General features: G+C 36.5%; 3 protein-coding genes across 3 annotated transcripts; 1 reads left to right on the top strand and 2 right to left on the bottom strand.

Moving 5' to 3' along the window:
• Positions 1–112: 112 nt before the first annotated feature.
• LOC147518191 (uncharacterized) lies at positions 113–1,552 on the bottom strand. The gene is made up of 4 exons (XM_086590105.1): positions 1,420–1,552; positions 1,249–1,332; positions 613–859; positions 113–535 (listed from the first exon to the last, which is right to left on the bottom strand). Exons 3-4 carry the CDS (start codon positions 841–843, stop codon positions 284–286), a joined length of 483 nt encoding a protein of 160 aa, XP_086446231.1. The 5' UTR covers positions 844–859; positions 1,249–1,332; positions 1,420–1,552; the 3' UTR covers positions 113–283.
• Positions 1,553–4,762: 3,210 nt separating this feature from the next.
• On the top strand, positions 4,763–9,087 carry LOC147518190 (P-loop containing nucleoside triphosphate hydrolases superfamily protein). Its single transcript, XM_086590101.1, has 2 exons — positions 4,763–5,400; positions 5,837–9,087. Exons 1-2 carry the CDS (start codon positions 5,150–5,152, stop codon positions 8,892–8,894), a joined length of 3,309 nt encoding a protein of 1,102 aa, XP_086446227.1. The 5' UTR covers positions 4,763–5,149; the 3' UTR covers positions 8,895–9,087.
• A 1,160-nt stretch (positions 9,088–10,247) lies between these two features.
• Positions 10,248–12,237, bottom strand: LOC147518189 (uncharacterized). Its single transcript, XM_086590100.1, has 4 exons — positions 11,921–12,237; positions 11,743–11,834; positions 11,377–11,490; positions 10,248–10,707 (listed from the first exon to the last, which is right to left on the bottom strand). The coding sequence occupies exons 1-4, from the start codon at positions 12,123–12,125 to the stop codon at positions 10,498–10,500; spliced, it is 621 nt and encodes a 206-aa protein (XP_086446226.1). The 5' UTR covers positions 12,126–12,237; the 3' UTR covers positions 10,248–10,497.
• Between the last annotated feature and the right edge of the window lie 1,222 nt (positions 12,238–13,459).

The raw sequence follows: 13,459 nt of genomic DNA, 5'->3' as shown, positions 1-13,459 counted from the left end.
TGATAGAAATTATAAATTAGAATGATCCAATTGTATCTAATAAGAATGATCCAAAATGATAAAAATAATCCAAAACCTATGATTATGTATCTAATAAGAATGTATTGTGCAATTGTTTGAGAATGAAAATGATACTAAGAATGAATTATACTCCAATCATGTTACATATTCTTATACATCTTATATTATATAAAATTTATTTAGCTATCTTCTTACGCCCCTTACCACTCAACTCTCCTCTTTCTATTTGGATGTTCCGAACCTGCTCCTTTAAGTTCCTAACCTAAGAACCAAGATCTTCTCTGTCTGCACGAATGTTAATTACCTCAGCCTGAAGTTTCTCATATTCCTGATATTGTTGCATGTACACCTGTTGAATATCCTCATACGCTTTTCGAGTCTCGTCATACGCACGTTGGGATTGCTGATGTGTTTGAGAATATATCTCCTCTCTTTTTTGGCTATAATGATACACGGCAGTCGTCATCCCATCAAACTTACGAACCTTGTTCTTATATCTTTCCCGAACCTCAGCCTGAAAATCCAAAAAAATATAGTGTGAGTACATATTATATATATAATGAAGAAGATAAATAAAACAACTAAACTCACCAGGGTATACTGATCAATTTGCGGTTCTAACTCATAGAAACGAGCATGAGGCACCTCAGGAATGGAAATGTAAATAGCCTTCCCATCAGGTCCACACATGACAAACATCTGAGAGTGGACACCTGATGCATTATCTGGCACCGGCTTGAGAACAAGACCATTTTCTTTCAAACCAGCCATAGAACCACTACTTCCATCAAGAATATCATGCCTGTGAGATTGGTCTTCCATCGATAGAACTTGTTACCTACAGAAGAAGCAGTTCTAGTTATTTAACAACTTCTTAGTGAATGCAAATTGCCCTTTGCATTTCCAACTGCTTGAAACAAAAGTACTACAGATCCTACACAATACAATCTCACATTCTTCGGGTGTCCATAAGCGGTCGGTAGAAGCATCTAATTTTAGCATTTGGGCTTGCGGGGTTTTAGCTCCTTTCCTAATTTTAAACAGACAAAGCTGGATTAAAATAATTTTATTGTCAAGGAAATGCAATATTTATATTATAAATATTCTTCTTATAGCATTTGATTAGGAAAGTGTGATCTTCAATCCAAAGTAAAACCTTAAAACCCATTTTTAATTCTAAAATTTCTAAAAAAGAAAAAGGAAATGATAGTGGGGAAAAAAATTCACCTGTCCTTGTTTAGAAAGTCAGCTGGAAAATGATTTCAATTCCAATCTTCTCAAATTACCAAAAAAGAAGAATGAATCTCTCACCTGCAAATGAAGAAAAAAAAAATCATATCAAGAAGGCAATTCTTGAAAAAGAACAATTTAAAAAAAAAAAACAGTAAAAATATATACTTTAAACTTGAAATCAAAGTAAGAAGGAAATTCCAAATGCCCAGAGATAGAAACAATCACTTCAGAGAGAGAGGGAGAGAGAGGTTATATATTGGCTGATGGTATTGACAAACAATGAAGTCTGTAAAATATTTGGTGGAACAGTTAGTTATTTACCGTTACTTTAGGCGGGCCCAACTCAGACACAGTTAGTTGGGATAATATATAGGCTAAAACATAGTATCTTGGGCTTTTGGGCTTTTGATTTGAGGAGCTCAAGTCTAAAATTTAATTGTAGAAACAAAAACAAACTTAAAAAAAAAAAAATAGAGTTTTATACTAAAACAAATCAAGAAATATGATTCTGAAAACATAATAAGGAACCATTCATGTCCTGCCTATTTAGTTCCCTTGCCTCTTCTTACTAAAAAAAATGTGCTTGATCTAAAAGGTCAGGCTTCGAGAGAAATCCACATCTGACCATGATATTAGAGCTTTGGTTATTAGATAAGTAATTGTTCATATCTCTATTCCCCCTCTCTAATTTTACACCTATGCTAACTTGTGCCTCTTACTGTACCGATAAGATACTATTGTCTCTCAACTAGTAAAACCCTAATTATTGAAGCAAAAACTAAAAAAATACATAGCTGATTCGAAGTGTAGTTGAAAAATATTGATTTACAAAATAAATAATGTTATTTGAAACTTGACGAATTTTTTTCGAATCAATTGTAAATCAACAAAGAATGTAATTGAAACTCGAAAGGCATCAATAATTTAAGAAATATCAAAATAGGGAGTTAGAGAGATACTAAGAGATACCACTTCTTAATACAAATTGTTTTCAATCAACTGTTTTACAACTTAACTTAGGGACATATTTATAACCTCATATGTCCAATAAATAAAACAATGAGTGACTCTTCAGGATAGATTGAGGGAAAGAGTAACTCTCCATAACCATTTTTTTTTAAATCACTTATAATGACCGGATATATGAAAAGTCAAATATATCCTTGATGCAAAATTTAAAACAACTCGAGTAGATGAAAAGTCAAGTATACTCCTGACACGAAATAATAAATGACCCAGTCTAACTGAAACGACCCGATGTGTATAGTATGGTATGATCAATGATCATACCTCAATCATTGTTCATACCTCAACATAATGTATGATCAGTAAGAATACTTATTGGAGTATGAACAATCATTGTTTATACATATTTGGGGTATGAACATTAATCAATGTTTATACCTCAACATAATATATAATCAGTAAAAACACCTATTGGAATATGAACAATTTCTCAACTGAGCTATGAACAATCACTGTTCATAACAAAACGACATAAATGGTAAAATAAGAAAATATTTATTTCAAATATGGACTATTTGTTCTTACGGATTATTTTCACTTAAAAATTGGTTTTCAGGGTTATTTTCACCTGAAAATTGTCTTTAAGAGTGATTAAAAAAAAACGGTTAGTTCTAAAAGTGGTTTTCACTCGAAAAATGAGCTTTGGGACCAGTTTCTTGTAAATAAAATTACATAATATAAAAATCTTTTAAAATAATATAAATTGTCTTTTAAAAAAAAATCAATCAAGTTTTAAAATTCCACAAATCTCATTGATCACCTTTGGAATTCAACTTGCATCGACATTTTCTGAAAGCGCAATTGAGTCAAAATACTATTTTATTTTATATATATTCTAATGAAAATTTTCTAATGAAATATTTCTAAACTAAAATATTTAACATAATTTTAAAATCTCATTGTTAAATATTTTAGTTTATGAAAAATTGAAAACGGGTATCAGAATAACAATTTTGAATTTCACTCCGAATATATTGGAATTCCAACTGGAATTATAGTTTTTGAAAATTTTGAAAGTTTTGGAATTCCGACAATTCCAAAACCATGAAGTGTGCTTAGTATAGACAGTTAGGGGCTATTTGTTTTTTTGGGTTAAGTTATAAGAGGGTCTTATAAGACCATGTGTTATAAGAGGGTCTTATAAGATGGTCTTATAAAGTGGTTTGTTTTTAATTTTAAGTTCCTCTTATAAGCACTTTTAAAAATAGAAAAAACAAATACATGACATCTTATAGATGGTTATTTGACAAATATAACCCTACTTTATATCACATTTAACTTGAATATATTAATTTGAAATAAACGTATAGTTTGATTTTCGATTTCAAATCAATTTTGATAATTAGAATATCGATTTTAGGAAACTACCTTAATTGGCGGTGGTAGTGGTAGTGGTCTTAATAGCACGGTGATGGTGATAGTGGAGGTGATGATATTGGTTTTAATAGAACGGTGATGGTGGTGGTAGTAGAAGTGGTGGATGTCTTAATAAGGTGGTGGTGGTGGTGGTGATAGTCTTAATAGTGCGATTGGTAGTGGTAGTAAAGGTAATGATATTGGTCTTAATAGTACGGTGGTAGTGGTGGTGGTGGTGGTGGTGATTTTAATAGCACAGTGGTGGTGGTGATAGTCTTAATAGTACGATGGTAGTGGTGGTGGAGGTAATGATGGTGGTGGTGATGGTGGTGGTAGTGGTGGTGGTGGTAGTGGCAGTGGTGGTGGTGGTGGTGGTGGTGGTAGTCGGTGGTGGCTAGGGTAATAGAGTTATTTGGAAAATAAGATAATGAAAAGGGAAGAAGAGAGAAATGAGGCTAGGGGTATATGGACGGGGGTGTTTGAGTTATTTTTCAACTTATAAGACTTATAGAATTGAAGTAGATCTAATTTTGGTACTTATAGAATTGGAGCCTCTTATAAGACATTTCTAGTAGAATGCCTCTTTATAAGAGGCAAAAAACAAACAAAAAATGTCCAAAATCACTGGGCCATATCTTATAAGAGGTTATAAGACCTCAAGGTCTTATAAAAGGCAAAAACAAATGGCCTCTTAACCTTCTTCTGTGGAAACGTTTATAATTCTTTCGAGAATTCATGGAAGACTTAATGGTCCACCATCCACAAAGCCACCTAGTTTTATTACTTTTCCTCCAACAAGGAGTACGAAAATTAATTGCCATAATAATTTACTAAATATATAATATGGTAAAAGTTGGTAACAAGGAGACCAACCACCTGCACTATTGCACCCTCCTTACCAGTGTAAATTATATGAAACTGCTGCCTTTGGTTTGTTCACATATAAATACACTAAGCTAATTCTTGGTACACGTGGTCTCACTTAATAAATTAATTAACACACAAGTGGTCCCAAAATTAGATTTTACACTTCATTCTCAATCTGGTTGGAAAAACAGGTGCATATCTTTTCCAAAATGCCAAGTTCATGACAGCTCCTTAGTTTCTAGCTTTCTTTGATTTTGTATCAACTTATCCGGTCCAGCTTCAGAATTTTATTTCGAGTTTGATGAGTCCCATTAATAGTACTGTACTAATGAGGAGTAGGACTTTGTGGTCTTTGGTCCAACTTGTTCTTGGAGTGAAGTCCGTAGGTGTCAGAATGGGTACACATTATATACAGAGAAAAACCTGCAAACATGTTAAACTTTTGTTTGCATATGGGATTTTGAATCTAATAAGCATCCAACAAGGTCTGACCCTATTGGTTTCTGTGAAACTGAAAAATAAACAATGATTTCAAATACACTGTTTATCTTTCTGTCCATAATAAAACACATAAAACAAACAGACAAAAAACTATTCAGTCCAACTTACAAAAAGCACATAAAATAAGTACTTTAGATCACCCAGCATGGCTTCATTATTTTTTTACATTCAAACTCTTATTACAGATCAATCCCATGCATTAGATTCCCTGTCTGGGACTTCACACTTTCACACTTCCATTTGGAGGAGACAGAGAGAGAGAGTCAGAGACTCAAAGAGAGAGAGAGAGAGAGAGAAGTGGAGGACTAAGAGGTTGTGGAGGAGTAGAGGGTGTCTTCTTACTGGAATCAAGTTGAGCTCACAGACTATAGGATGGTATTGGACCACATTGGAGAGGTAGTCTTCTGTTTTCTAAACATATTTTTGATATTCAGTTCAATATGTTTGCATGAGTATTTGATTTATTTGGATTCAATACGGTTTCTTTTTTGTTTGTTTGGGATTATGAACATTGGGTTTACAAGAATGTGATTTTATCCCTCTTTTTTGGGAGGGGGTGTTCACTGTTCTATTCTACAACAATGGTTATTCATCTGTTCAATTAGCTGTAGGTTTATTACTTTGTTCTGAGCAATTCTGGGTGTTTTTGCTTCGTTCCTGAGCACATTGTCCACATATTATTCTTGGTTGCTTGTGAGATACTCCTTTCTACTTTAGTCCTAGCCCTTTTTATTGTCCTAAGTTTTTGATTAATTTCTAAGCATATTGTCGTAGTTTACACCTGTTCAATTACTAATACTTGTGATTACTTTCTGTATTTCCATTCTTACAGTTTCAATCATGAAGAAATTTATCTTCTCACATTGATAGAGGCATCAGAACAATCTCAGAATGCTGGTGGATGTGGAACAACTATTAAGCCTATGAGTTTCAAGACAATGAGTTCCAAAATTGAAGCAAGTAACGCAGTAACAAATTCGTCCCCAATGAATACAAGCACCAAACCATCTCATTCAGAATCAGATATAGTAGTCCCTCAATGTCAATGGCCACCAATATCTTTAATTAACACCAAGAGCTCAATTGAATCGTCTACCTGCAACTCTCCGTCTTTGATTTCACCTCCATCGTCTGCATTTGTTTCTGCTTTACAATCACCCTACATATCTCCAAGAGCCACATTGTACCCACCACCACCAACAACACCGCTACCCCTACCGACATCTGTTCCGCTCTCGTGCTGTAGTGGTTCTCACTCGGACGACATCCCAAGTACCTCATACACTCCCTTCACAGAAGAAAGGTTTGAAACCTCTGATGAACCAACTTCTGCTGATCAAAAGCAGCTCAAATATGTGAACTGTGACACTGCTCCCCCTCGAATTTCCTTTTCCTTCCCTGTCCCTCGAATATCCTTAACCAAAGCCTCTTCTGTCTCTCCTTCTTGCAATGCTAAGCTAAGGAGCTGTGATGTCTATATAGGCTACTATGGACAGCAAAACTCGAATCTACTTCGATTTTGTAAGTGGCTGAAATCTGAACTAGAAATCCAAGGTATAGCTTGCTTTGTCGCCGATAGAGCCAAATACTCCGACACTCAAAGCCATGAGATTGCCGATCGAATAATTTGCTCAGCAACCTTCGGTGTTGTGGTAGTCACCAATCCTAGCTTTCTGAACCATTTTAGCATGGAAGAGATTGCATTCTTCACCCAGAAGAAAATTTTGATCCCTCTCCTATTTGATACAGACTCCACAGAGATTGAAAGTCTTCTCAATCATAAGTTTGATGATAAGGAATGGAAAGAATCAATCCAAGGATTTATCAAGTCACACGAATTCAAGCTGGAAGCAAATGACAGTAACTGGAGAAGCTGTATATCTAGAGCTGTTGGAGTTTTGAAAACAAAGCTTGGAAGGAAAAGTGTATCAAAGATAGAAAATGATTGCGCTGAGGAGTTACCACTTCCGAGAAACAGATTGTTTGTTGGAAGAGAAAGGGAAGTTATGGAGATTGAGAATTCGTTCTTTGGATGTGGCGATTCTGTCGAAGTCGATGGTTCAAAGACAGTTGTTAAAGGAGGGTCAGATGGAGTTTCAGAAGGCTTTGCGGATGAAGAAAGTGATGCGGTTAAAACTAGAGGGAGATACATTAGCTTGGAGATGAGAAAGTGCAAGGAGCCTACTTTAGAGGCTTGGATTGAACCGGTTATTGGAAAAAGTCCGTCGAAGAGAAAACAGAAGAAATCGAAGAGTGGGAACAACAAGAGCCTCAATAGTGTAGTTTCAATAAATGGGGTTTCAGGTGTTGGAAAGACGGAGCTCGCTTTGGAATTTGCTTACAGGTATTCTCAGAGATACAAAATGGTCTTGTGGGTGGGTGGAGAAGCTCGGTATTTCAGGCAAAATATACTCAATCTCTCAGTCAATCTGGGGTTGGATGTTAGTGCAGAGGCAGAGAAGGAGAGGGGCAGGATTAGAAGCTTTGATGAGCAAGAATATGAAGCGTTCCAAAGAGTAAAGAGAGAGTTATTTCGAGATGCCCCCTACCTTCTCATTATTGACAATCTTGAGACTGAGAAGGAATGGTGGGAAGGGAAGGATCTTAATGACTTGATCCCAAGGAACACTGGTGCATCCCATGTGATTATCACCACTAGACTCTCGAAAGTGATGAACATCGATCCAATGCAGCTCGGAACATTGCCCACATTGGATGCACTGACTTTGATAAAAGGGAGACGGAAGGACTACTCAACTGAGGAAATGGAGTTTCTGAGGAAATTTGATGAGAGGTTGGGGAGGTCTAGCTTTGGAATGTGGGTTGTGGGGTCATTGCTATCTGAGCTTGCAATTTCCCCTAGAGTTCTTTTCGAAGCTGTGAACAATGTCCCCCATGAAGATGATTCACAGAATCCTTCTTTGAGTTCAATGGATGAACGATTCTGCAAGAACAATCCTTTTTTGATGAAAATCATGAACTTTTGTTCTTCTGTCTTAAAACAAACCAGCGACAGAAAGAATCTCCTTGCCTCCAGAATGCTTCTTGCCGGAGCGTGGTTTGCCCCTGCACCGACTTCCGTGACTCTGCTAGCTGCAGCAGCTAAGAACATACCTTCTACCAGTAACCGTTTTAGGAAGTGGACAGAGTGTTTGCGTATGGCCTTCTGTTGCTGCTCTAGTTGTTGTTCATCCCAAACTCGAAAGAGCGAAGTGGACTCGGCTCTTCTACTAGTGAAACTAGGCTTAGCAAAAAGAACTACCAGGCAGCCGGGGTGTTGGATTCAATTCCACCCTATCACACAATTATTTGCTAGAAGGAAAGGAGGATTACAAGCTGCCAAAGCAACAGTTGAAGGCGTAAGAAAGATTGGGAATCCACTGGTACATTCGGACCACCTCTGGGCTTCTGCATTTCTCGTGTTTGGGTTCAAATGTGAGCCCCCATTCGTGCAGTTGAACACAATTGACATGGCTCTCTTCATCAAGAGGACAGCTCTCCCTCTAGCAATTCATACTTTCACGACGTTCTCACGGTGCACTTCTGCATTGGAGCTTCTGAAGGTGTGCACAAATGTCCTTGAGGAGGTTGAGAAGTCGTTTGTGTCCCAAATACAAGACTGGAATCATAGTTCATTATGCTGGAAGAAAAAATTGCAGTCTACCCAAAGGGTGGATGAGTATGTGTGGGAAGATGTGACATTGCTGAAGGCAGCATTGCTTGAAACCAGAGCTAAGCTGCTACTGAGAGGTGGACACTTTGACAGTGGTGAAGAGCTTTGCAGGACCTGTATTAGCATCAGGACGGTAATGCTTGGCCACAACCATGCGCAGACTTTAGCAGCTCAAGAAACTCTTACCAAGCTGGTGAGGTATAGGAGTAAGATGTGAAACTAATGTCCAGAGTCTCATTTCTTAAGATGCTGTCTGGCAAGAGTTCCTTGCTAGTCCACTCTCCCAAGGTACATAGGAAAGAGAAGCTGACAATGGACCATACGTTGGTTGTAACCATCAACTTCACACGTTTTAGCTTAATCAACACAGTGCCACATATTAATAAGAATCTCTCAACACCTTAACACAATGCTTTCTCATGCTGATTGTGCCCATCTCTACCACAAGTATTCTGCGTGTTCCATGAAGCTCACTTCCGTGACTCGGGACATAAAAGACTTGCTGTTACTTTGATTACATTTGTGGCATTTGCTTACATAGCACAAAAAAAGAAACAATACAAAAAAAAAAACAAAAAATCAAAAGAAATCAAAACATTTGCTTGCTGATCTATTTCTTTAGGACCTGTAAATGTGCAATGAGCATGCTTGTCACCTTACCAAACTAGGTATATTTCAGGGCTCAATATTTGGATTGTATGTTACCTCAAAGTTGGTTTTTAAACTTTCATTATACGGCCATTTAAATCATTTTGCAAGGAGTTAGACAAAAAGGGCATTAGAGAATGCACCTTGAAATTGGCACGGTGACATTTCCCTGAAGCTCTTGTAAACTTTACTTACACAGAAGGCAACTGTTTTCCATCCCTTGGTCTCAAATGGTCTGTGCCATAATATACCTTCCATATGACTATATTAGCATTTATAAAAAAAATCAAGTTGCCCGGGCAACACAATATCTCCCACCCCAAGTCGGCAAGTTGTGTTCTTTGGGTTTTCTCCTCCCAAAATAAGAGCTCGCGTCACCTTGCAAAGGCCTATGTATTATTAGTAGTATGCAATTGTGCAAGCTCACTGCTCACCCATCTCACAAGGTAATCTTACGGCGCTAAAGCCCAAAAGGGAGTAAAGACGTAAAGTTAGCACCATAATCAAATGAAGTGATCTACACTCGGACAGAGTAACACAGCATGTATCAAGTAATTCAATTCAAATCACTAGGACCTTTTTGTGGTTCTCTCTCTTACGGATAGAAAAGTATACTCACAGGTTAAAACTGGCAAGTGAGGTTTATATTTTCTCTTATCCCGGTTCTTCTCTCTTTATATCCACTAATCCACACCAATGTGAATTGTAAAAGTAGAGCTTCTAATACCAATGCTCCATATTTAACTGACTAACACCTCGATTTTGATATTTAACCTAAAACTACCCTCCTAAAACTACTCTGATAGGCTGTTTCGACACCCAAAGCCAAAAAGCACTTATACTACCATGACAAATGGTATCTGGGGATGCTGATAGGCTAACGGGTCTGCACACTCCCACTGATCTGATCAGAGTTCTACGATTACCTTCATACATTACTGCTTGATTGGAAAAAGGATGGTTCAAGATTACAACATGAATTAATTAAAAAAAAAAATTGTACCCAAATGAAAACCTTAATGGATAAATTTGGTAAACCACACGGATATTTAGACTGACGAAAAGGAGCATAGTTCTTTTTTCAAAACTGCTAAAATACTGGCAGGGGTCCTTCCTCACTCATCTTATATGCTACCAAACAAGCAGGTGAAAAGAGCCTGACAAACTTTAAATTAACGTCTTTTGCCTTGGTTTCGCCTAGATGGGACTACAGTCCATCCATCCTCAACCTCAACGGTTTCTGGCTGCTGTTGCAGCTGCTGCTCATCCACTCGCATTATTTCTGATTTTGGGGCTAACCTTGAGCTTGGCTCATCGACAGTCATATCTGATGCCTCATCGCCTGAACTTTCACCATCAGTTTCATCCATATTTGTTGCCACCTGGCACATGACCAATATGACGGTTGAGAACTTCTAAAATATCAGTGTTTATGATCCTTTTGTAGTAAAAACAAGAATGGAAGTTTCCAACGCAAATTAGTCTACCAACAACCAAAGTGAACGAGTGGGGGTACAGACATAAATAACATTGTTGAGTTAATAACATGAAGGAACACTCTTTGATGTTTGTCAGGTGATGGCAACAATACAGTTCTTGTTAATGGTCCAAGTAACTGGATTATGTGACATTAACTGGACTCGGCCACTCGGGTAATAACAAGATGGAAAGATATTCTGCTAATAGCCTGTGATAAGTAATCTAACTCTTGCAATCATCTTTAATAACTCACCAAATTTTCGAAATCAGGAATTTAAGATGAGAATCATAAAACTATGAACCCAATTATGAGATTCTACAACAAATATGCTATTTGCTTTTTTTTAGTGTCCTGTAGCCTGTAGGTGATGGGGGTACTTGTGTGTACTTTGGTATTGGCTTGTTGGTCCTAGAAGACTTACTAATGGATAATGTTCTTGGTGTTAATCTAATCTCTTAAGTTATATCAATCTATATTAACATTTATCGATAACAAAAAAAAGAGGGGATATGACCAGTGTCAAATGTATGGAGTGAGGACTTCCAAAATTAAGGTTTATAGTTGCAATTACCGCTCTACTTTTAGCGACAGAATCTGATGCAGATTTGGATTTCCTTAGTTTTTCAATGAAGTTGAAAGTGTCATGTAGCAGTTCATCATGCAAAATCATCAGTTCTTCCGCAACCTGCTTGTAATCATTACAAAAGACAACTTTAGCATTACACATAAAGAGTTATCAAAATCACAGCATAAAAGGAATGATACAGAAAGCTGAAAACTAATCTAGAACATATTAATCACATTAAATGGATATGAATTAGCCACTGTATATTGTAGCACGACAATAGGCACAAAAGCTATAACAATTGCCCGAGGCTTAAACCCTATCAAAGACACTTAAGCTAGTATATCATTTGAGAAGAAGTTTTAACCATACCTCTTCAATGCTGCCATCTTCAACAACCATATTGAGGTACTCCCCAGTGTTAACAAACAGTAAATCTTCCAAAACATCAATATAAAGTGGTCCTGAAAATCACCCATCATAAAATATAAATTAAATTTAAATTTCGAAGCATACCCAAAGTTTCAATTGCAGTAAAGTTATGATATACCTTTAGATTGAGCGAAAAAGTTGAGAATATCGGAAGCTAAATTTTCCGATTTTTGACGAGATAATCGACCGCCCCACTCATTTTGAACAGCCATTTGAAGGGCAGTCCATCGGGAGAGAATAAGATTGATTCCTTCTATGCAAATTTGTAGATTGTTTGGGTTTAATTGCTGTGGAAGTTCGTTGCCTCCATGAGCTGTTTCCATTTTTTGCCTTCTTCTGCTCCAAAATGCCAGGTTTAAATATTTCGGCAGATGTTAACGAAAGTACAAATGGAGTACTTGTATTTTGTATCTGGCAGATGCACTAATGCCCACCACTATGTAAGGGGGTGTAAAATTACACCTCTATCTATCTCGGTGTCATTGTCACCAAATTCGGTATAACACGTTTTAAACCTGAGATATTGGCAAGGCGTCTTGTTCCAGTTTAAATCATGAGCTTTTCAAAAAAACGCTTTTTAAACACATTTTAAATTTAAAAAACGTTTAAAAACCCGAGATTTTGAAAATCTCCCGTTTAAAACTTTATTAAAACTTTTTTTTAAAAATAATAATCTTAAAAAAATGCGAGAAGAAAAAGGAGTTTTAGAGTTTACCTTTTGACTTATTGAGACAGTTTTATTTTGCTTTGGACTATTAATAATTGAAAATTTTAAAGTTATTAATTTATTTGTAGTACTTGATTATGCCATTATGGTTGGTAATTAGTAGTATCTTATTTAGAGTCGTGTGTTTGGTACTCAATCTAAAACTTATAGTATTTGGATGAGTAATGATAATTTGATACTTTCATGTATTTAAATTTTCTTTCATTTGTATTATTTTTATTTTTATTTTACATGCCTATTTTTTTTCCACTCTTATAAAAAATCAAATTCCTTATCTATTATATTCTTTATTATCGGTTTTTACCGTTTCTTTTACGTATTATACGTATTAAACCTGTTTTACCGTTTACCGTTTTTTATGCCCCACATTTTTTTATGTTTTTTTTTTCCGCTTTTTTCCCGAGACGTTCCGTTTAAAACACAAACTAAGTTTTTTTCAAGTACACCGTTTTAAACCCATACTGTACTTGGTGACAATGGTGTCATCAGGATTTAACAATTCTACTTACACACTAATTTATAGATTGCACATATCTACATTCTACGGTTCCCAATGGAGCGATGTAAAAATAAATAGATTTTAAACTCGGACATCATTTGGAGTGACGTCCGAGTTTAAAAATTATAAATCAACACATTAAAACTAAAAAGGGACGTCCGGGACATATTTTAAATTCGCATGCCACTTGGAGTGACGCCCGAGATTTTTAACAACTTGTATCTAGGTGGGGAATTTCCCACTCGGTCCATTGGCTATTAGCTTATTAACTAGCCATTGAGCCGGCCCATAGCCGGGATTGTTGCATGGTATGTTTTAAAGGTTCGGCTTTACTTGTGTTTTGGGCTTATGGTTAGGCTTAGTAATTTAGATGTTTTTAGTTTTGGACTTTTGCTTTTGCTTATTTTCAGGTCCTTATGTTGCCGGGCAGG

The sequence above is a fragment of the Coptis chinensis genome, chromosome 2 (genome assembly GCF_015680905.1).
Source record: "Coptis chinensis isolate HL-2020 chromosome 2, ASM1568090v1, whole genome shotgun sequence".
Lineage (NCBI taxonomy): Eukaryota > Viridiplantae > Streptophyta > Magnoliopsida > Ranunculales > Ranunculaceae > Coptis > Coptis chinensis.
Note: the sequence above shows the minus strand (reverse complement) of the source record. Positions and strands in the feature narration are given on the sequence as shown.

What these genes read in the sequence shown, in the direction of transcription:
- LOC147518191 (XM_086590105.1), bottom strand. Translation starts at nt 843, where the DNA reads ATGGAAGACCAATCTCACAGGCATGATATTCTTGATGGAAGTAGTGGT. An exon ending in AAATTGATCAGTATACCCTG is followed by an intron (nt 536 to 612) that starts GTGAGTTTAGTT and finishes TTGGATTTTCAG; the next exon opens with GCTGAGGTTCGGGAAAGATA.
- LOC147518190 (XM_086590101.1), top strand. Translation starts at nt 5,150, where the DNA reads ATGGCTTCATTATTTTTTTACATTCAAACTCTTATTACAGATCAATCC. An exon ending in TATTGGACCACATTGGAGAG is followed by an intron (nt 5,401 to 5,836) that starts GTAGTCTTCTGT and finishes CCATTCTTACAG; the next exon opens with TTTCAATCATGAAGAAATTT.
- LOC147518189 (XM_086590100.1), bottom strand. Translation starts at nt 12,125, where the DNA reads ATGGAAACAGCTCATGGAGGCAACGAACTTCCACAGCAATTAAACCCA. An exon ending in CTTTTTCGCTCAATCTAAAG is followed by an intron (nt 11,835 to 11,920) that starts GTATATCATAAC and finishes GGTGATTTTCAG; the next exon opens with GACCACTTTATATTGATGTT. An exon ending in AAGATGGCAGCATTGAAGAG is followed by an intron (nt 11,491 to 11,742) that starts GTATGGTTAAAA and finishes GATTACAAGCAG; the next exon opens with GTTGCGGAAGAACTGATGAT.